This window comes from Phytophthora parasitica (assembly GCF_000247585.1).
Source record: "Phytophthora parasitica INRA-310 unplaced genomic scaffold supercont2.104, whole genome shotgun sequence".
Lineage (NCBI taxonomy): Eukaryota > Oomycota > Peronosporomycetes > Peronosporales > Peronosporaceae > Phytophthora > Phytophthora nicotianae.
In genome coordinates, this window is record NW_008649090.1 from 37,057 (window position 1) to 59,406 (window position 22,350).

At 49.4% G+C, this 22,350-nt stretch overlaps 7 protein-coding genes across 7 annotated transcripts; 3 read left to right on the forward strand and 4 right to left on the reverse strand.

The window, feature by feature from the left end:
- The first annotated feature begins 18 nt into the window (after positions 1-18).
- Positions 19-1,218, forward strand: PPTG_19149 (hypothetical protein). The gene is made up of 5 exons (XM_008917502.1): positions 19-177; positions 269-479; positions 560-585; positions 655-715; positions 782-1,218. Exons 1-5 carry the CDS (start codon positions 77-79, stop codon positions 1,103-1,105), a joined length of 723 nt encoding a protein of 240 aa, XP_008915750.1. The 5' UTR covers positions 19-76; the 3' UTR covers positions 1,106-1,218.
- Positions 1,219-1,319: 101 nt separating this feature from the next.
- PPTG_19150 (hypothetical protein) lies at positions 1,320-2,183 on the reverse strand (the record flags this gene model as incomplete). Its single annotated transcript, XM_008917503.1, has 1 exon — positions 1,320-2,183. The coding sequence occupies one exon, from the start codon at positions 2,181-2,183 to the stop codon at positions 1,320-1,322; it is 864 nt and encodes a 287-aa protein (XP_008915751.1).
- A 2,166-nt stretch (positions 2,184-4,349) lies between these two features.
- PPTG_24521 (hypothetical protein) lies at positions 4,350-4,535 on the forward strand (the record flags this gene model as incomplete). Its single annotated transcript, XM_008917530.1, has 1 exon — positions 4,350-4,535. One exon carries the CDS (start codon positions 4,350-4,352, stop codon positions 4,533-4,535), a length of 186 nt encoding a protein of 61 aa, XP_008915778.1.
- A 4,235-nt stretch (positions 4,536-8,770) lies between these two features.
- PPTG_19151 (hypothetical protein) lies at positions 8,771-11,098 on the reverse strand. Its single transcript, XM_008917504.1, has one exon. The coding sequence runs from the start codon at positions 11,070-11,072 to the stop codon at positions 8,847-8,849; it is 2,226 nt and encodes a 741-aa protein (XP_008915752.1). The 5' UTR covers positions 11,073-11,098; the 3' UTR covers positions 8,771-8,846.
- A 134-nt stretch (positions 11,099-11,232) lies between these two features.
- PPTG_19152 (hypothetical protein) lies at positions 11,233-12,776 on the forward strand. The gene is made up of 2 exons (XM_008917505.1): positions 11,233-12,398; positions 12,510-12,776. The coding sequence occupies exons 1-2, from the start codon at positions 11,268-11,270 to the stop codon at positions 12,708-12,710; spliced, it is 1,332 nt and encodes a 443-aa protein (XP_008915753.1). The 5' UTR covers positions 11,233-11,267; the 3' UTR covers positions 12,711-12,776.
- PPTG_19153 (hypothetical protein) lies at positions 12,092-16,721 on the reverse strand. The gene is made up of 2 exons (XM_008917506.1): positions 16,342-16,721; positions 12,092-16,255 (listed from the first exon to the last, which is right to left on the reverse strand). Exons 1-2 carry the CDS (start codon positions 16,567-16,569, stop codon positions 12,824-12,826), a joined length of 3,660 nt encoding a protein of 1,219 aa, XP_008915754.1. The 5' UTR covers positions 16,570-16,721; the 3' UTR covers positions 12,092-12,823.
- A 727-nt stretch (positions 16,722-17,448) lies between these two features.
- PPTG_19154 (hypothetical protein) lies at positions 17,449-20,578 on the reverse strand (the record flags this gene model as incomplete). The annotated part of the gene is made up of 1 exon (XM_008917507.1): positions 17,449-20,578. One exon carries the CDS (start codon positions 20,576-20,578, stop codon positions 17,597-17,599), a length of 2,982 nt encoding a protein of 993 aa, XP_008915755.1. The 3' UTR covers positions 17,449-17,596.
- Positions 20,579-22,350: the final 1,772 nt, after the last annotated feature.

A 22,350-nucleotide genomic window follows, 5' to 3' on the forward strand; every position in this document is an offset into this window, starting at 1 on the left:
ACAGTATTTATGTGGTCCACATATCTAGCACATTTTGACCGCCGCGTGGAAGCAGCTACATAACCAGCTAGTCGAGATGGCGACAGAGCACAAGTATTCAGTGCTTCTCCCCACGTACAACGAGCGCGAGAACTTGCCATTGGTGGTTTGGCTACTGGACAAGACGTTCGTCGACAAGTGCGTGCTGTTGCTGTACTGTGGCTCGCTCTGCGTGCTGCACAATGCTCCATCCTAGACTAACTTGAACTGCTTTATTTAAACGCTGTAGTAAACTCAATTACGAGATCGTGATTGTGGAGGACAACAGTCCGGATGGCACGCTGCAGGTGGCGCGTGACCTGCAACAGATCTACGGCAAGGATAAAATTGTGATCCTGCCTCGCGAGGGCAAACTAGGACTAGGATCCGCCTACCGCGACGGCCTCAAGAAGGCGACAGGCGACTTTGTGTTCCTCATGGACGCTGATCTTTCGCACCACGTAAGTCGTGGTTTATTTTATCCAGTGTATTCAATGGAGAGACTGCTGACTGCTTTTCCTTGTGCGTATATCTGATGCAGCCCAAATTTATTCCTGAATTCATCAAGTACGGACAGACAGGCAGATGGTGATGAGGATGCATGCTTACGCTACACTGTGGTGTTGATGTCAACAGGAAACAAGCTGAGGAAAACTGCGATATCGTCACAGGCACGCGCTACGTCTCCGGTGGCGGTGTACGTGAGGATCTTAACACATGTAGCCAAAGCTGCTGGTTACTGACCTGATGCTGCGCTGTGTAGGTGTACGGCTGGGATCTGCGTCGCAAGCTGACGAGTCGTGTGGCTAATTACCTGGCGACGGTACTGCTCAATCCGTCCGTAACGGACCTCACGGGTAGCTTCCGACTGTACAAGCGCGACGTCATCGAGGACATTATGAGCGCGATCCAGGGACTGGGCTACGTCTTTCAGATGGAGATCCTCGTACGTGCCCGTCAACGTCAGTACTCCATCGACGAGGTGCCGATCACCTTTGTCGACCGTATCTACGGTGAATCGAAGCTAGGCGCCGGCGAGATCGTGGCGTACCTCAAGGGACTACTCAACCTTTTCTTTACGACGTAAAACTGCAGCAAAAAGCGAGTAGAGTACATCATGTTGTACGTAGTTCGAGGTCGATTTGTCACACTCTTGTTATCGGATACTTTTGCCTGTTTTACTCTTTCGTCTGAGCCCCCAAAGCTCATTAGTGACTATCTCCGCTGGGCTCGACCGCTTCAAGGTCGCTCTTCTTATAGTTTCGTCGTACATTCAGTAACTCATTCCATTCCACATCTCGTCATTCCTCCGCCTTCTTCTTCAGAGCGCCGCGCAGGTTTGTCGACATATCGAATGTCATTACGGGGCTCTCTTTTTCCAGTCGTACCTCCTCTGGCGGACGAGCAAACGTCCTAGCGACGTTGTCTGCAGCGGCGTCATGTTTAGCAGCAATCGAGTCTGCATCGTCGCCGCCAATGCCCAGCAGATTGCTCATGACGTCCATGGGTGCGTCAGTTCCACCTCCAAATACAAACACGAAGAGGATGAAACCCAGCACGAGCACCAGAGGCACAGAGCACATGACCACGCCCACTTTGAGGGGGGATGTGGTGGCTCTCTCAGACATGGGGGTGCATGTGCGGCGTCTGCTTCTCTTAAGACCAGCACGGCGCCGTTCCAGCTCTTGCATCCAGTAGTTGTGCTCGTTGTGATCTTGCGGATTGGGTTCGTCTTGACCGTGAGCGCGCGCCAGCGGCTTGAGCAGTGGTGTGCGTTCGGGCAGCTCCTTCATAGGCGCCTGCAGTGCGCTGTAGCCACTGATCTTGCTCATGCTATACATGTCCGGTGCGAACTTGGGCGTGACCGAGGCCTTGACTGGTTTGCGCTCACGCTCACCTTGCAGCAGCATCTTGAGCGCCGTCTGCGTGCGCTCCGAGAGCTGCAGCGACGCTCGCGTGCGCGCGAAGGCCGTGTCGGGACGCTCGACGTACTCCTCGACGCGGCGCTTATCCGGCACCGGGGATGTGAACGACACCGGCTGGTGCTCCGGGATGCTCTGCGGAATGTGGAAGCTACTGCTGCTGGAAGAGCGACTGAAGGAACCGTAGGACGGACGACCCAGTGGCCGCTGCGTCTTCAGATCCAACGCCGCAGACCAAAACATGATTCAACGAAGTAAGCGGTGTTTGCAATTGATCTGCTGCTGCCGCCGCGCTAGTTGTGAAGTGGGAAGGAGGCCTTAGCTAAGGTAGGACCCTGCTTGGTTGGCCTGGAGCGTTGAAGCTGATGTGGATCTTTAGCAACTCACAAGTCCAAGCGCCTCTTGGAGCCTGAGTCGCAGCCGCCTCTGCCAGACAACTCTGAGGTCTGGAAATGAGGCTCCAAGAAGTTTCCAGGCTGATTCGACTTTGGTCTGGCAAGTCGAAATGTGAAAGGGTTTACACCAGTTAGGGATAGAGACACGGCGACATATTAGAACCAAGTCTAAAAATCGAAAGTTAAACTATTCTAAAGAAAGACGACCTCGAGTTTCCTCTCGAAATGAATACTCGAAGGGACTGGTGACAGATCCAGCATACGCTGTCCAGTCATCTTGCTTTTGCCTCGAGAGACGAGTGTTGTTTGAAATACAACCGACGGGTTGTATTTAGCTGGCTCAGAAGTGCTTCTGCTATAACCGCCCACCGCGGTGCAAGCTAAGAACTTACAACTAAAATTAGACCGCTTCAACTTGGAGTAACCGCAAGTTGAAGTGGTAGAGCACGTTTTGTCATCTCCTTCAAAACCATTCCTTTTCGGAGGCTTTCCGGCCGTGACATCAGAGATGAGCTCTCTCTGACCAAGCAGCATTCATCACTTTCACCCACATAAAAGTTTTAGTACGAGGTAAATCATGGCGCGGCAACGACTACGAATCGCAACGTTTGCCTGATACTGCAACTGCGCGATGGCAAACATTGAACACGTACCGCGCAGCCATTCTTGCATACTAATACTGCAGGCTTGAATAGTCGCTCGTCGAGTCTGCTATCGAGCACTGCAAGGATCGCCAATTCAGGGGCTATTCCTCATGCGAGCTGAACCCAGATTGTCACGCCGCCTGTAATAGCAAGCGTGCAGACACCACGAACGCGGTTATAGTATTGGACATCTACGACACAGCAAGGAGTCGTGTCATTGCATTGAGTGCGTAAAGCAGTACTTTAAGTAAGAGTGTGAACCTGATTATCGATGCACACAATTGTAAAACGTAGATCTAATCACTGTGATTGGTGCTAAGTAGATGGCCGAAACGAACGCATATCAGTGAGCAGAAAGATATCGAACTTGAGATTTCATACGTGATACCACAATAACATTAAGGTCGTTTTGTTGACGATGTACGTACATGAGATGAACAGGTAAAAATGTCAATTGAGAAACACTACCACCACATTCAAGCCAAACAGGTACAAGGAAATGTATTCCCGATATGCGCTTCCTGCAATTATGGCTCGGCATCACTGTCCACTCCCAGAGTTTCGATGTCTCTGGCTGAATTTGCACCAGAACCTGGTGCTCCACGTTGCACTCTAGAATCAGATTGAGACGCGCAGATATTATTCAGGAGCTTTTCCCACCCCGGTTGCCCTCGTTCTACCTTGACTCGCCTGGAGAACGTGGCATCTCGGTCGTGTTTTGCTGCTGTCATTGCTCTGCTTTGGTACATCAGGTATTAATAGTGTCATTTCCAAGATCTCAAATGATGAGCTGGTGATAACAAACAATATGATTGGCTAGAACATAGTGCGCTCTAAGAGAAAGCTCCGCTCAATGCATGCTCAAATTCAGTATTTGTTTAATTTTTAAATAAAAATTACTTCACGTTCACAAAAAATAGGGATAGTTGGGCAACAGTTTTTTTTTTTTTCACGATCTTTATTTTCGTTTCGCTGACAATGAATTCTACTAGGTAGTATTGATTGCTCCCTAAAAAAATAGCTGATATCGGTGCCTTTCATTTGTGCTACAAACGTTGGCATACGTTAAAACTTGGCGCTGGTATGATAAATCAAAATTGACCCTACCGAAATCTCTCTTAATCTGGCGCACTACCTTATTCGAAGTATCCACCAAGGGAAAACGTCGATTCACACATAAGTTTTTGGTGTTACTGCAGCAGTAGCTAACTACTGAGAATGACTCATACACATTTCTTTTTTTTTTCGGACATTTAACTTATGTTAGTGGGGAGTGGACGCGTTGTGCGAGCTGTCATGCCACCAATTTGTCGGGTTATCTCTCACCTCATCAAAGTTCGCCTAGCGCAGCCTACGTTAGAAATCTATCGATGATTTTCGAGACGAAGGAGCTTCCGCAACAGGTTATGGTGGCAAAACGTGAGATCCAGCACTGGTTGCAAGTCCAGAAGCAGTTGACCGCGTCGATTCCAGCGTATAACAAGGTGGTGATGGAAAGACGGATTGCACTGCCATTGATCATCACTTCGTTTGTGTTTTTGAGCGATTTCACTTGAGCGATTTCACTTGTGGGTTGGACGGTGTGTTCCTTTTTTTGCTGCTGTAAAAGCTCATAGTCCATGAATTTGATGGTGTGTCACCCTCTTCGCGGGGATCGCAGATTTATTAATTCGTCAGCACCATGCGCGTTATATCGTAAGGCTTCCCACGTTCTAAACGCGTCGTCCGCTTTTAAGAGCTCATCCAGGATTTCTTTAAGCAATCCTCTGAGGTCGGCATTCTCGAGCATATACTTGAGCTGGATCCATAGTTGGCCAAGGACTCGCTCTTCCGTTCCTGGTGCTTCGTTTCGTTTGTGTCTTCGTAAATATTTTTTCGTGGGTGCATCGTCGTTATGCCCCTCATCGATTGGACGGACGAGGTCTAGGGCCCCCACCGACGACATCTTGGTTTGATCGGAGTCTACAGCGTTACAGGTCGCAAAGTAGATGGTAATTATCATAGCGCACAGCAGGGAAATCAAACGCATGATTCGTAGACTTGAGAGCTTTTCACCTTGGGGGGCAGAACGAGAAATGCCACTATAGTATATTGGTCATCAACCTGGTGGTGGTGCTCCCCCAACTGGCAGTCAGTACACTATTCACTACGATCCGCGAAACGTACAGACTGCAGACCGGAGATTACTCTTGGCGCAGTAATCTTCGCGTTGGCATGTACTGTAAATGTTATTGCCGCCTTTTTATTATTGGTTTTTAGATGAGCCAAGAATGCGACCTTTCCATCGTTAATACAACTGTTTTGTAGTATCGAAAGCCCAAAATTTGACAGATTCGAATAACAGTCTGGCTAACGCATTCTTGTTGCTGTATTTTATTATACTAGCTAGTATTATACTTTAAGGACTTGAAAGTAAATGCACACAATTTTTAAACACGAAAGCGTTTACATGGTGTCGGTCCCTGTAAGATGTAGCACTCGACAGTATCGGCACAGATTTCAACCACTTCGAAGTATTATTTTGAGTCCCCGTATGATTTTCTAGCCGTTTGAATAGTTGGCATACATTTCAGTGATGAGGCACTCGCACATCTGTACATTAGGTCGCAAGTAGAAGAAAAGAGCTCAATCACATTAGCTTATTATAATATTTTAGCCCAGTGGTGGTACAAGTGAGATCCACCCTTCTAAGATGACTAGTGAACGGAGCTGGGCACGCTCTTACAACCCTACAACTCTAATACCTGATAATTGCACGGATCACAAATGATGAATTCCAAGCAACTGAAAAAGGACACTTTTTTGCGGACATGTACTTTCAAATGCTATGTGCAGACGAGTCGTACGTTTATCATGGAATCGCATGTTCGCGAACGCGGAGTCTTCGGTTATGGCTTTCCAAGTTAATTGCGATAGATACCGATTTGTGACAAAACGGTTGTCGTTCCTTCGAACACTGTCAATCTACCAACATGCTTACCCACAAAAAACAACTCTAGGATATTATATTTTACATGCCATTCGTTTGACGGAAATTATGACCCTATCTCGCCGCTGCTGCAACGGTGCATCGCACACACTTTGCGGTATGCATGCTAGGCTAGCAGTCAGTGAAGAACCTTGTGAAGCGTTATATTGTATGCATCCATGAGCCTGTCACAGCAAATCATGATGTAAACGTCAAGCACGTAACACTACGGTATTTTTTCTGTTGGGTCAAAAATGACTAGGTCTGGTTTATGCCTCAAACATGAGCATCGTGTAGATCATTTCGGAGGGAATCACTGGCTTCGGAAGCGTCGCATATGCTTCCAGGAAACCCTCCCATCTGCTTATTAAGCAGGCAGTACTTTAAGCTTTAAAAAAACGACCTGGTGACTTTTGCAGTCAGGTTAGGTAGCGTACATGTATAAAGAGTATCGTATTTACTTAAATAATAGCGAACGGCAGTCTTAAGGTCGAGAGTCCATTGATGGAGAGCAGAACGAGAAATGACACCGGTGGTGGTTTATCTGTTAAATAAAACGTGTCAGCCATCGGCACGTAAACACACATTATTTTTTTTTAGATTACTGCACGGTAGAAAACAAGTAATCTTGATGTCCGAACTGTATTCATGTGGTACAATTGTGACAGGAACGTGCTGTATCCAGAAAACTGTGTGCGAGTGAAGTTGCCATCGTAGTGATTCATTGTATAGTGCAAGAACCCGTGAGGAGATCTTCAGAACACATTCATGAAAGTGCTTGATCTACCCAAGCGAGATTACCAAGACTTTGTGGGCTCCGACGGAAGAAGATTAATAGCTGGGCACTCGAGCGTGTCAACGTGAGATTGTCACGTAGGATTGTGTTAAATCCAAAAAAATATATCCCAAGCAATGTAAACACGTACTACTCCATGTAAAAACTGTATAGCACATGTACTTTACATTGTAAATTACAGTGCAACGAGAATAACCTGTCCTGGACAATGCGTATATCGTTGATGCGAAAATTCGATATAGCACTGCTACTAGCAGTATCCGGTACAGACAGATTCGGTTGATTTTCTTTTATATTTAAGTAACCTTAACTTAAAGTAAGGATTCTTCCAATGAAGTAAAGATACTTTCTTGACTCGGTGCGCAGTAATAAAGACGATCCGCGTGGGATACTTCGCGATAAACCACAAGGAATCCCTAACATGCAGCATGGCGTGAAGCGAATGCTCTCCAGGCTAGGTCGTCTGTTAAATATGTTGTTGATACTAGAGGTGCATCTAGCAATCCCATGCGAGCCATTAGGGACCCGCATTTACTACTAAAGTAGTAAAAACGAGGTAGAAATATAAGAACGAGGATTTTAGGTTGATATCCAGAGTCACGTAGACCACTCGTTCGTACATCATCCTATCCTGGTCGATATCAAAGCCAGTTCGGTGTGGAGGTTACAAATACATGTACAGTATTGAAACCTGATTCAGGTTACCTGAAGCACACGAAAGATGTCTCGATACGACAGCCTGTCGGCATGCAAATCTCGACCTTTACAATCACACGTACTAAGCACGGATAAGTGCTTCATTGAACGGGCACAGGTAACATTTGTTTAGTTTATTGACTTATCACAAGAATCGATGTACATGGTCATCACTGTACCGTATCACTGCGTATTTGTGTCGGCTTTCAGGAATTTGTACATAAAAAAATATCCTGGCTATTTTTCACGGATAATGAATTACAAGTCGGATGTCTGAATAAATTTCCGAGAACAACCAAGGTTTCAGTTCTAAAAAAATCTTTAATACTTCGAAGTAATAAACAAAGTCGTGTTGCGCACGAAGAAGCTGTGAAATTTCGAGTATGGCATGTTAACAACAGCTATAAAACAGTGCAAATAGTTCAGGTGAGTGGAATTCGAGTGATATGTATCCCTTGCAGGGATATGCTACAGCATGACCACGGGGGGGGGGGGGGGGTTATACCACGGAGAATCTAAAGCGTGCTCCGTTCGTGGCTAAGATGTCAGGTTAAGACACGTGTCTGAATGTGCTCTACAGTGCAGCATTGTACTCAAGATCTCCGCGGCGAAGCCCGCTCTTGTGAGTGGTGCAGGTACGTCTGAGAGTGCAATCGCTAAGCTTCCAGCTCCAAGAATCAAGAGATGAGAGTACAGTATGCAAGAGAGAGCAAACTACGACTACACTTCAAGTCCCTCCTGTCTTCGATTAAAAGACTCCAACGCGCATTCAACCGCAGAAGTTCGTTGAACTGGCAAAATAATTGGAGCTTCCGACATTTTCAAGAACGTGGTCGGGTACCTGGTTCTTAGGCTACTCACAGCATCTCTAAGGAATGTCTAGGCACAACAGCCGAGTGAGTAGCAATGTATATGTAAGTGGTTCCTGGGTCATCATTATGGATAACCCTATGGGATAAGCGATATCGGGGTGGCCAACATTCACATGGGTGATTTAAAAGTAATATAGGTGTAAATTATTATATCAATGACTCCCAGTTTTTTTTTTTTTACAGTAATGAACCAGATGTTAATCGGACCATTTAATTTACGGAGAGGTGTTTTTTTTTTTTAAATGTCTGTAAGGGTATTAATTTTACGAATTTATTCACTGAAGAATAGCAAGCAATTCATGTAAAGACGGTACCATTTTAGGCTCATACATGAACTATGCGAGGAAAATTGGATCCACGGTAGACTGAAATAAATTTCAGAAAATTGGCCACAACTCTACACATCTACAAGAAGGCAATCGTCTCTACTGGGAGCAGACTGCAACTGCAATATCCATTGCACACATTCAATATCCTACTCGGGTTGAGAGGGCAATCACATGACATCGTGTTCTTAAAGCTCATATCTATCCGACTACTCTTCGTCCAAGTCCTCCTCAGAGTCCTCCTCTTCGTCATCATCGTCAGATTCCTGTAGCCAGTCGATAAACTCTTGCACGTCCTTCTGGGATGCAGCCCCAAGAGCATCCAACGTCTCCTCTTCGTCTGCATTTGTCTGCTTGGCCTCGTACCATTCCAGAATCACGTCCTCACCGACCCACTCCAGATCGTACACAGTCTGCAACAAAAAACGGAACAGCGGGAGCCACACAGCCCGACGCTCTTCCGGTTCAGCACAGTAGCCCTCGAGCGCGTCCACAATAGCCAACTGGTCCTCCTGCTCCACTAGACACCGCTGGATCACCGAGCTCCACTTCTGGAACTTGGCATGCACATTGCCCAGAATTGTCATCGCCGATTGTCCATTACCCGTCGGGATCAGGTCCAACAGACCAGGAATAATAGCTCCAATCACCTCAGCAAACGACCGGTTCTGAGCGAACTTGAAACTCTTGATCTCCATGAACAGATCATCCACGTTGTGTCCTGCCGCATCTCCAGTGCACACGTTCTCGCGGATAATCTGTTGAAACGGCACTTCCATCGCAGTGGCGTTGGCCTCTGCGAGGAGATCATCGTCGTCCTCGTCTTCCTCCTCCGACGAGCTGAGCGTGTCCCATTCCTCCCAGCGGTGCATCTTCTTAGCCACAACATCATGTGCTCCAATGAGAGTACTCTTGAGTTTCTCCAGACGACGCGCCTGCTTCTTCGCTTCCGTCTCATCGTCCTCGTCTTCGCTGTCCGAATCCACTTCAATGTCGTCCTCGTCCAGCGTCCAGATGCGTCCGACGCCGCCCACACCAACCTCCTTCGGGTTCCACTGAGTCGGCGTGTTATCTGTCGCTTGTTCCTGCTTAGCCGACGTCTCCTCGTCGTCATCTGAGAAGAACCCATCGTCTTCCACTTGTGCCAGACTCTTCGTCACCTTCGTGAATGGCGGCAACGTGAAGCCTTCGCCAATCACCACACCGAACGAGAGCACGCAGCCCTCTCCAATCACAGCGCCACGCTTCACCACCACGTTGTCACACAAGATGGCGTTGGTCACCACTGCGCCGTCCTCCACCACGACATTCGACCACAAGAAGCTGCCCTCGATCGTCACGTTCTCGCCGATCACACAGCCCTTACCGATGGCGCTCTTGCGTACACGGGTGTGCTCTGCAATCGTCGTTCCTGCTCCCAAGATGCACTCTCGCTGAACGTCGCACGTCCTGGCCAGCGTCACGTTGGCGTCCTTGTAGCGCATGCCGCGTAGATATTCGTAGTGCGTCACTGCTCCTGCTCCGAGATAGTTGGCATCAGGCACCATAGGGAACACCCAGCGTTGCAGAATCGCCTGCGAGACACCTGCGTACGTCCTGGGGTCCATCACTCTGGCCGCGAACTCGTCCGTAATGACCTTAACGAAGAATTTTTTGCCCAATTCGTAGTTCTGCACCTCATTGTGCAAGAAATCTCGTCTCAAATCTTGATAGTCGAAGTCTTCAGCGAATTTGAGCAGCACCTCGGGTGAACATACGTCCAAGTAGCAGTCCAGAAGGTCGCTACGGAGCGCGATCTGGGCGTGATCCTCGAGAAACAGCGTGGCGAGACGAGTGCTGCGTCGCTCGGGCTCATCCTCGTACAGAACGAGCTGCGATGTGGCGGCGTCCACGCCCACAACCAGCTCGGCGTCCAGGGGCCGGACGCTAGTGGCGAAATTGGGTCGTAGTTCCTTAAAAATGCTCGTCATGATGCAGTTCGGGTCCGCTTTCTTACGGCTTTTGTGCTCGGCAATTGCCGCCTGCAGGTCCACGTTGGCCACCACGTCGCCGCTCATTAGTACGAACGGGTTGCTCTGTACCAGTTGACGCCGGTCCAGTTCGCGTAGTGCGTCGCCCGCTGTGAGGCAGCTGGGGCTGCTGACACACGTGACGTCGAGACGCCTTGCCACTTGCGATTCGTTCTCGATGAAGTGCTCGATGGCTTCAGCGTGGCCTGTGCAGAAGAGCAGAACTTCCTGTACACCTGAAGAGGCCAGGAACTCGAGCGAATATTCGAGCATCGGGACGTTGGCTAGCGGGAGAAGAACCTTAGGCAACTCCAGCGTGATGGGGCGGAACGTCTCCGAGAAAGAGTCCGCGAAGAGGACGGCCTGTAGCGGCGCCTCTCGGCGCGTATCATCGCTAGCGGAAGCGCTTGGATTGCGGCGAGGCATATTGGATTGAATGGCACGGACAAAAGTGTAGACAATAATTGCCAGTCTAAATAACACTTTAACAATTATGGGTAAAAAGTCACATTTTGCAATTTCTTGCCAAAATGGGTAAACCAATATAAGTTCTATTTTGTTTTCAGTCACAATTCCAATTTTATTTTGTAACGTTAACTTCAATTTAGGTCAAGTTGAAAGATGCCTCTGCGAGGCTCGGCGTCGTGTTCGGCGTCGTGCTCGGCGTTCGATGTATCGACTCGCAAGGTGCCGTCGCTGGCGTTGGTGCCTCGCGGGCATCTGAACCACGCGATGCGAGCTAAGAAGAAGGTGGCGGGTAGTATTCAACACACAAAACAGCAAAAGCAGCAGAACGAGCTGTCTGAACAACCTCGAAACGAAACAGACGACACTTTGTCTTGTCCACCACATCCTGCGCGACGCGAATCAATCAGGGACACTCTCGACGAGCTAGATGAGCAATCGGAACCTGCTCAGGAGTCTGAAGGGCTCGAAGAAGTGCAGGAAGATGAAGACAATGATGTCCACATTCAATCCGAGCTGAGACTAGGCGAGCGGTTCCTGAACATGATGGCGCTCATGGCCCGCCTTTCGATGCAGTCTTTAGGGGACAACGCCCCCATGTCTGCTAGCCCACACCGCCTCACGGAGAGGTCATTGCCCTTCCACACCGATAGAACACTCCTTGGCACTCCTCAACGAGCTCTCAGTGCTGCCACAGCTTTTCCACCTCAGCAACAATCACCAGTAAAGTCCCCTCCAACGTCCCCGATACACGCTGTCCGTAAGGTGGCCAAGCGACTGCCACGTGCATTGCAAGGGCCGTTAACATTCGACATCTGCATGCTCCTACCAACACCACTAGACGAACGACAAAGCCCGTTGCGGTCGCCAATTCGACGCAAGCGACTGCGAAAACGTGTGCGTCGACGAAGGCTGAGACGTCGAGCACGACGCACTTGGCAGGCGTCACATGCCTCCTGGCCACCGCACGCTTCGGCAGACTACATCGTAGATCATGCTCGTCAAGATATCGCAGGTATCAACGCAGCTCGTCTGGTGGAGCGTCTAGACGAGCGCAGAGTCGACGTCCAGACTCTTCCTCGAGTGCTTTCAATGCCTCTGCCACCACTGAACCGGAATGACAAGCGCGTGTTTGCCAGCAATATGGCGGGAGCTGTAGATAACTACGAAGATGCTGGTACTAGCGACGACGATGGTCAGGAAAGCGATGGATGCAACAGCGTTGATGAAGAAGAGCTCGTTGATAATGACCAAGGAGCTTTGCAAGAGGAATACGAGAGCAACGAGGTGAGTTGGGGGATTCGTCCAATTTCATGTGATACTAGTAGATTGACTGTGTTCACTGTTCGCTGTACATGACCACTAACTCTATGTGGCACTTCTCGTGGCTGCTCTCAGACGCCTTTGCCTATTGACAACACCGCCGCAACTGCGACGTTATCTCCACGCGAGCAAATAGCAGACAAACCGCCAGCTCAAACACGGCGACCGCTTTATCACCAGCCAGCTTGGATCTCGCCCGAGCTGCACACGTGGCTTGTCGCGTCTCGACTCTTTGCGACCAAACCGCGCCGCGAGTTGCTTCCCACTGGCCTCTGAGCAGCGCCATGTCCACACTTTCACCTAAATATTAACACCACGGGGCACAGCCGTGGACTTCCCACTTATCGTATCGTCCGCTTCTCATCACGGAGTCGTAGTCCTTTAACGGCTTATGTTTTGCCGGACTTGTATGTGCCCGCCGGCGGTTTGTAGCAGTCGGGCAGCATCTTGCGCTGCATCTCGTTGAAGGCGAACTTGTCCGCCTTTGTGTTCATGAAGACGTTGCGTCGGCGCACGCCGTACAGCCGCATGTTGGCACACAATGCCGCACCTTGAGAGGCCTGGAGCTCCGCACAGAGCAGCCGTGCCTGCTCTAACGTGACGGACATGGCCGTCCGGTCCTTGCCACTCTTACAGCACGTGACCCGCGCGCCGCCTAGAGCTCTGCAGAAATCCGACGAGTCCATCAGGAGCGCCACGTTCTTCTTGTACTGACTCGTGGGCGAGCAAATGTGGTGCTCAATCTGCACCAACAGGTCGTCCAGAGCTTGCAGGTCGTGGCGGTCGATAGCCATTGCGGCCTCGTCGGCGTCGTCAATGGCAGAAGACGAGATGGAGCTGTGTGCTCGCAGTCGCCGGCTCTGTCGTACACGGAACTCCGTCTCTTCTGTGCGTAGCTGCCGGTACAGAGCGTAGATCCGCTTCAGTTCGATCAGGTTGTCCCGGTTCACACGCTCTTGTAGCTTGACAGCGCTGGACTTGTAGGCGTGTACCAGACTCTGCTTCTCATTGACGCCCTGAGTGAACAGAACGCAGCGGATATGAACGACGCCGTCACCCGAAACGAGCGACGGTGGCAGCACCGACATGTGCTCGTCATCGATGCCCATTGTCAGCAGTAAACAGTTATTATCATTCGCGTTGGATCCCGCCGGCGTGTACTTCTTCAACGAGAAGAAAGTGCCCGTAGTCGAGTGTCGACGAAACTGGATAAATACGTTGCGTAGCCATCGCGCTCCAGCGGCAAAGTCCTCCAGCATGCCGTACTCTTTGCCCTGTGTACTCAACAGCGACTCAAAGTTCATAAGGAAGCCGAAGGTTGGCGCACGGTCAATCTGAGCTTGATGCAGAGCGCTCCCACTCAGCGCCAGATCCAGTGACGCCAGTATACAGGCCGCGGTAGCCGATAGAATCTGACTGCCAATGACAGTGAGACGGTCCTGAAGCTCGAGACGCAGCTTGAACGCAGTCAACGAGTCATCCGAGGACGCCGTCGTTTGTGGTGACGGTCCGTTGACTGTTGTTGCTCTCGATACAGGCGACGTCGGACTCGGGAGATCTCCTTCATTGCTGCTATCCAACAGAGACTCGTCTTCAGCTGCACCAGTCGGGTTGACTGTCATAACGGGAACTGTAGCGGGGTAGCCTCCGTTCGCGAAGCCCTTGGTATGTGCTGCAGGACACCCCATCGTCATGGTATGCCACACAAAAGGTCGAGATGAAAGAGGCACACTACGGCCCTGCTTGTTGCTCGTAGGAGGCTTGTACGTACACAGGAACTGGTCCTGCATGTTGGTGGGCAGAAACTGCCACAAGTTGAGGTTCTTGTACGTACTCCGCTTGAACGGCGCCACTGCTTCCGTCTCTGCTCCAGTTGACGCTGCACTGGCCACAGACGAGCTGGACGCTCCCAACGAGTCCCTTTCATTGGCAACTGAGACCATCCCAGCACGCTTGGCGGCCAGGAAGAACTTGCCGTCCTTTTGCTCGTCCAGCAACCGCTTCTCCTGTCGAATGAGGAACTGACGCTGTTTAAGGTACTCCTCCTGCTTCTTACGCAAGAACTCGAGCTCAGTATTCAGTCGCTCCACTTCACGAGGAGTTGCAAGCTTAGCATGCAACTGCTTTTGTAGCCATCTCGTCCGTTCTAACGCTTGTTCCTCGAGGAAATCCAGATACGCAATCGGTAATGCAAAAGTACTTCTCGGTACGCGTAAGATTTCATCCACTGCCACAAACCGAAGATTGCCGTTCGGAGCTTCATTCAGAGTCCCCAAGCCAATACCAGTGAGGAATGTGTCGTTCTCCATAAAGGTACGCACGTCGCTACCACGAGTACCACCGGGAATATCGGCACGCGTTGTTGTAGCCATTTTGCCAGCAGTCTCGCGACCAGGAGCCAGAGTTGTCGGGATAAGATACTTGGCATTTGCCATGTCAACGCCTGTGGTAGGGAGCACACTTTGTGGAGGCACAGAACGGAAAGCCTGTACCACTAGCTGCACACTCTCACTGTCGCTAAAAAGACTCGAAGATGAGCCACTGCCAGGAGGAAGAGGGCCTCCAGGCTCTCCAGTTTTCTTCTGTGGCAACGGGTTGTTCGTAACAAGGGAATCTCTGGACGACGTGCTGCGTTCTGTCACTGCCACGGCACACGGCGTCGAGCCTAACAACTGTGCGTCCAATAGACATCTCCCCACGCCAATTGTGCCCTGAATGTTGCCCGGACTCTGTGTAAGTTGCGTCTTGCACAAGGCAAGTCGCAGCTGGTCATAACGCTCCAATTCCGCCGTCATAACGACCGAAAATGGCACGGGAGTGGGCTCCCCGGATGTGCCAGAAGCTGCTCCACACGTCGCCACTAAAGTTGTCAATTTCACTGCGTCTGTCACGCCCAGTTCCACGAACGAATTGCTGCTGCGGATGTAGCCACTGACAGTGACAAAACATCCCGTGCGGTCCTTATCTTTGTCCAAATGCTCCACGGATTTTGCCAATTTGCTGCGTCTACCCATCACCACCGAGATTGATAAATCGTATAATCGCCGCTGACCATTTTCCGGTGTTGCCGATCTGGTGGAGCCACTGGCACTGCTGCTTGTTAGGCGATGAGGATTTTGGTATCGTCTTGTGCTGATCTCCATTTCGTCCACTCCGCTGGTCTCCGTGTCATCCCAGTTCTGTGACGACGACGCACTGGCCTCCAAAAGATCTTTTTCAGTGGCTCGCAAAGTGTGCACGGTCGTTCCTCTAACTAGTGAAGAGCGGCGGCCGTCAATGGAAAAACTCGACATGGAAGTGTTAACCGAGAATTTCGACGCTCGAATGGCATCTGCCAGTTCTTGGCAGGAATCAATCCATCGCTTCTGGTTCTCGCGACTCTCGGCTTCGAGCAAGAGCGTGTGTGCATCGGTGCGGATCTGGAATCGGAACGGGGCGTGGCCTCCGCCACTGCGGTCCAGTACGATCGTGTCTTCCGTGATGGGGATTTCACCTAGCAGCTCCAATTTGTCCTCGGACGTGAAGTAGCACAAGCTCGGACAGTCGCTGCGAAGAATGAAAAACCTGGTTTTCCAGTTGCGTCTCCAGCTTCCCTGTTTCGTGAGCGTGCCAGCGCGAAGTACGTCGTCAGCTGTGAACGTTGATGGAGCTGCCGGGCGCACTGGCGCGCGCTGTTTGATTCCGGAGGCATTTTTTGCCGCTTTGCCACGATGGCGTAACGCACTGAGCACTTTGGACCGCTCTTTCGTCTCGAACACCTCGTTATGGAACTTGCCAAACGTGCTGCACAGTTGCGTTGAGCGCGCCGTCGTCCCTGTCCTCTGTTGCATCACAGACACAGAGTTAGTCTCGCCACTTGCTGGCAAATACTCGACAGCTTCTTAATCGCAAACAACTGAGACTTTACCACTCCGTCGTTCAGGTCAATCGTGCCAACGGAGGATGAAGTATTGTGCAAATTGCTGAGGAAGTCGTCGTCGTCCACTGCCACATCCTCCATCGTGTGCGACACTGACCGCACAAAGGGCGACGGGCCTTCAGCTAGGAATGTGCGTAGGCTGAGCGGGTACGAGTCGTAGATGGTGGCGCCCTTGGCCGCGATTCGTGCTCTCCCCACTGCTGCCGGGGACGCCATCGCAGCAGACGATCGAGCGATGGAGCGAGCGAGCGAGCGATGGAGGAGGAAGCGCTCGATCGAGTTAGAGAGTGCTAAAGTACCAGTGCCAGCAGGAAGACAGACGACAAAGAGGGATAGGCCTTACGGTCGTCCCGTTTCTGACCACTTTTGTCTTCGCGTTTGTATGTAATGCAACCAATTATTTTGGACCAGCACATTATTTTTCAGGATGGACTTCTTTTTTTTTTTTTGCAGGTCGAAAAAAAAAAAAAAACCAGTGTGTACTCGCGACCAAATTGCATCGTCGCTGTGGTGCAACCGCGAGTAACATGTGCGTCTTTATTGAAGGCGGCAAAGCTCAGCGATGGCCAGCAGTATTGCTGACTGCAGGAAGGTGGCGGACCAAGATGTACATTGCCTTCAAAAATATCCACTCGAGAAAAAAAAAAAAAAAGTTTGGCAATTGCACCCGTACCCGTACCCATTTTGACGAAGCTTTTTAACCCGAAGTCTGTCATGCACACCTGTGTATGTAGCTAATACAGCTAAGTGTGAGCTAGGAGCCCTAGTAGGACTCCACGCGAACACACACGAGCATGAGAAGGGGTATCGATTCAGATGGCCGGTGCAGCCACGATCGGCAACTTCAATGTGCGCGCGAGTTCCAGGCAACGACGGCAACCGCCGAATTACCGAAGTAGAGCAAGCGTTAGTCTCCACACGTGCAGGTAACCGGCAGCCACGCGCTTCAACGTAGTACGAGGGTTGTCCATTTTTGCGTTTGAAACGTCCTCGACGCGCGACGCGACTAGTCAGCTCACCGAAACCGGATATTCCGACCTACGTGTATGTAACTGAGCTCATGTACACTTGCAAACACCGGCAAAAACCCACAAATTGGCAACTATGAAATAACGATAAAGTAGTTTTTTATGAAGCTTCGACGATGTGCACTTGCAAACACCGGCAAAAACTGCTTAGCGTCACTCTGGCAACAATGAAAAAAAACGATAAAAAAGAGGTTTTTATGAAGCTTCGACAATCGTCACTGGCTCGCTTGCGTCTGGAAGGCAATGGCAAAGTCCTCGAAGCTGACGACACCCTGTCCGCTGCGGTCCTTCTCGGTAATCCAGCGCTGGATTTCCACGTCCGAGAGTCGATGAGTTCGCCCAATCAATTGGTTGTCCATGGCTCGCCGCAAGTCGATGAAGCTGATGACCCCATCGCCATCTACGTCATATTTGCGGAAAATCACTTGCAGCGCTTCGTTTTGCGGTGGTGTAGCGCGGTTTTTGCTTGTTTTGCGAGAAAATGTCCTTTTTCGAGGTTGATCTGGGCTGGAAACTGATAATTCTCCGTCGGAGATGTCTTGCTCTACTTTGTTCTTGCTGTGTTTTGACTCTGCCGCTTTTTTCTTTGATGGGTTTCGCTTTGTACTTGCTTCTGAAAACTTTCGGTTTCCCTCCTCCGACGAAATGTTTCCTGGAAACGGTGAATAGGCATCGGAGTCCAAAGCTTCGTCATCTGCTGCGTCTTTCGGTTTTCTCGTTGCAGGTTTCGTAGATCGTTTTACGACATGTAACGCTGAGTCTGTCAAGAGAGCTTGAATAACGCTTGCACTTTTCTGAGCACGAGTTGCAGTTCGCTTTGGCTTAGACAGTTTAACGGGTGATACCAATGCCCTCTTCAACTTGACTTCATCCTCGTCCGAACTCATTGTTTCCACCTTGACACTTGGGTTCTTCCGTCTGCGATCGTGTGACAACGTCTGCGAGACTGAGTATGGTACCGTTTGAGCGACAGTTTTCTTCGGTTTGCATCTGGGTTCAAATGACAACTTTGTTGCAACAGCCACACAACCTTGCCAGTCTTTCCAGAACACGTCAACTCGTGGATCGTTGTCTGCGATGTCGAGTTTTGCATCTTTAGCCTGGTGGAAAGCTACGACCCAAGCTGGAACTCCCACTGCTTCGAGTTGGTCGAGGAATATCCGACTGGGACTTTGGGATGAGAAGTCCACACACAAACAACAAACCACTTGCATCACACGCTTGCACACAGCGACCTGTTTGCTGGAAATATTGCCGAAATCTCTTGTTTTCCGCAAAAATGTTGCCTCCTTCGCGATGAGATCGTGGTGTAACAGAAGCTTGCACACTTCCGCAAAAAGCATCTGAGTGTTTACACTCTTTTCACATCGAGAAGCAGCAACCACTAGCACTTCTAGAAACATCAGAGCCTCTAATCTATGACGGAGACTATTACTTTGAAGGAGTCGTGTAAACACCGCTGTGTCCAAGAAGTTCGTATCGAGAATGCGAGATGTAACAGTGCGACTGTCGAAATAGAGCAGCATCGACCAAAGTTGCCTTTTCTCTTCGATCGATAGAATTGTACAATCTAACAACTCGAGCATTTTTCGGACACTCACGCAAGTGTTTAAAGTGGCAAATGCCACCTCGTCGTATTTCCTTGCATGTACGAAATTGGTCAGCAATGCCGCACCACTTTCAATCAGCACGTGGATAGTGTTGCCCTTACGTCTCGCTCCGTTGGGCAGGATCTTTACCCAGCGAACCAATTCGTGTGCCACATTTACAGATTCCCCACTGTCTTGTGCGTTAAATGTTGTGAGCTCGACGATATCCTCTATCAAGACCGCTGGATGCGAAATAATCAAGTGTAGAAGTGAAAATCCAGCAATTATCACGTCACCTTGCGCTCTTGACAATTTCACGCCTTTGTCTGTCTCAATCAGAGTGGGAGATGAATGCAACGCCACATTCTTCCACGCAGTTTCCATCCAGCTCCAAATCTCTTTGCATACCGGTGCAAATCCACGAACATGAACTTTCATCGATGTGGCAGCGTAGTTTACGAAGAGCGCTTTAACATACAAAATCACGTGCATTTGTTCATTGATAGTCCCATTCATGTGACTGATATCTCTTGCCAGATCGATGGCGTGACTCACTTTCCCATAGTCAACACTGGACATGAGATCTCGTTGGAAAGTTGAGTCACGAGTTGCCACAGTGGCATCATCAGCTTCTTCACGGAATGTGTGTGATAACAGCAATGTTCGCATCAAACCTACAGCTCGAGTACTTCCAACGCAAATAATTGCCTCCAGTATCAAGCGAAATGGCGAGCAATTGCGTCTCGTCGACTCTGAGGCAAAAACTCTCCACTTGGTGGAAAAATCCGGAACTACTCGCTGAGCTTTATGAAAAAACTGGTTCATCATGTTCAAGTCTTTGATTTTCACAAACGGCAGTGAATTGGCTTTGCAGTGAGCAATTATCAGTTGGTTTATACCCGCCACTCCCCAGAATTGCGTGGCATTATCACCTCCACGAAGACAATTGACCAGCCACGAGATTCCTACACAAAGGATAGCGACAAGAGGCTGTTGGCTTCTCGAAGCACTTGATGCACCACTTTCTCCCAACACTTTAAGCGCTCTAATGGTTTTGTCTAACACACGTTTCACCTCGCTTACCACGCTCTGGGAGCATAATTGTATGGCAAAATCTCGCTCTGGACAGGTATATGAGTAGGAAGATAGAGGAGTGGAACGATCAGTTGGACTTCGCAGCAGATCAAAGCGGAACACGCGAGTGCTGCAATCGAGAAGCGATAAGGCACCTAAAACGATCTTCTCGTCGCTGTCACGGAGAAGTGTGCAGATAAGCCGCTCAAACCGTAGATTTTTCCAAACTTTTGCTACCAACGAATCCACTAGAACCATAGGAAAACATCGTTTACGCTCGAAAAACACTGGACCAAACAACTGCTGAAGCGCTGCCAGCCGAAACTTGGGGACATTAACACCACTCGTAAGCTTAAATTCGATCTCTTTCGTTTCGTAGACACGCCGCAGATAGTTCGCTGTCATCGGAGCTTCACCGGAATATCCATTCTTAAATAATTCGTCTTCTGCGGCACTGCTAGGAGTATGACGAGGAATCCGAGGATCGTGATTGTTCCACCATAAGTTTCCTTCTTCGCTTTGATCTGGCGGCATTTCTACTGTTGTGTAGCCGAACACAGGTCGCCGAGAATCGAGCCACCGCAACAGAACAATGAATTTACTAGCTGTCATTTCGATTCCTAATAAATTTCGGAATAAAGGCTCGCTAAGTCGCCAGAGAACGGCATTTTCAGCTACTTCTCCATGAGAGTGTGCAGTTTTATTCAAACCATTCCTCGGCATTTGTCCACTTGCTATGCTCACCAAACTATCGAGAATTTGCTGTATAGTAGCCATAAAGAGCGGATTGCATCGAAGCTCGTCAAATTGTGTATTAGTTTCCACAAGTTCAAACACGTTGGCAACACTGTGCAAAACAATTTCAACCGCCTTACGCCCTAGATCTCGGTTGCCACGTTTTGAACACTGCATAAGCATTTGCAGTGAGATAGCGCAAAGCTGACAAGGAACGTGATTATCCATCATTTCACCCAAAGTTTTCGTATATATCTGAGTGTCCGGTAGATTTTCCTTGTCAACTGTAGATTTTTTCAGCTGGAAAAGCCGTTCCAGAAGCATTGTCCAGCTTTCAGTCACTTGTTGCAGAGAATTTTCACTACACGATTTGTCTTCGCATTCCTCTAAACATACGCGAAGATCTTGAAGCAGGTTTTGAAGGAGTCTCTGAAGTTTCACGAGATTTACGAAATGTCTTGTTAGGGATTTTATCTGCACTGATTCATCAGATAAAACGTTAATCCCAGGACGTCCGGCATGCACCCAAAGTGATTCTATCCCTGGCCGAGAATTTGCTGGTTGCAAGCTTAAGAATGCAAGCTCACAAAGCCTTTCAAGTTCCTCATTTTCTCGAGTTCCTACTCCACAAGCAGCAATTTGAGGAACACTGGAGAAATCCGTCAAAGGTTGACTTTCTCGCTCTTACTAGAAACCAAATGAAGCACTTGGCTCCTCATTTTGCGCAACATTTCGTCGTCAACGTCGTGTTTATCCACATCAAACTCGTCTTCGCTGAAAAATCTATGCAACAATTTGTAGATGAAAAAGCCAAAAATTCGAGCTATTTCTCGCCCAAGTGGGTTTGCGTCTTCACTCTCTCCAAAGCGAACAAAGAACCCATCAGATAGTGAACATAACCGAAGTCCACACCCGTCAGGGGAGACTAGGAGCATATCCATGTCGATATTCTCTCTCATACTGAATCGTTCATTATACAAAGTAAGGAGCGCCATCAAGACCCGAACGCTCCAAGACCAAAGCAGAGGCTTCCAATACTCAACTGAAAAAGTTGAACTGTGCATGAATTTTAGACATTCGGTAAGAGAGCTCCACCCTCTTAACGATTCCGCTACAATACAACGAAATTCGTCGGTGTCACCTGTATATACCATCGTTCCATCCTTCGCTGGAAGAATAGGAGCGTCCATAATATCGAGACACGCAGGGAGGAAAAACTCTCGAACTCGGAAGTGCTGCACCTTGCGGAGGAATGTTAGTTCCTGATTAAAACAGTTTTTTGTCTCGTCGTCAGTGTTCATGATCACGTACAGCACCGATAGCGGAATAAAGTCTTCTCTGTCTTGTAATTTTCCACTAGCGTTCATCACGAATCGATCTCGGCAACGAATAGTATCGCAACGATTTTCGAGAGTAATTGACGACACTTTTGGCGAAACAGAGGGTAGTGGGGTCTTCAAAAATCGCTGAAGCTGCTGTTGATCGGCAGTCGTAGGCTGTAGCACGTTCACGTCTTTATCTCTGGACGTATCGGACTGCAGCGTGTTCTGACTCTGGGCCAGTTGACGAAG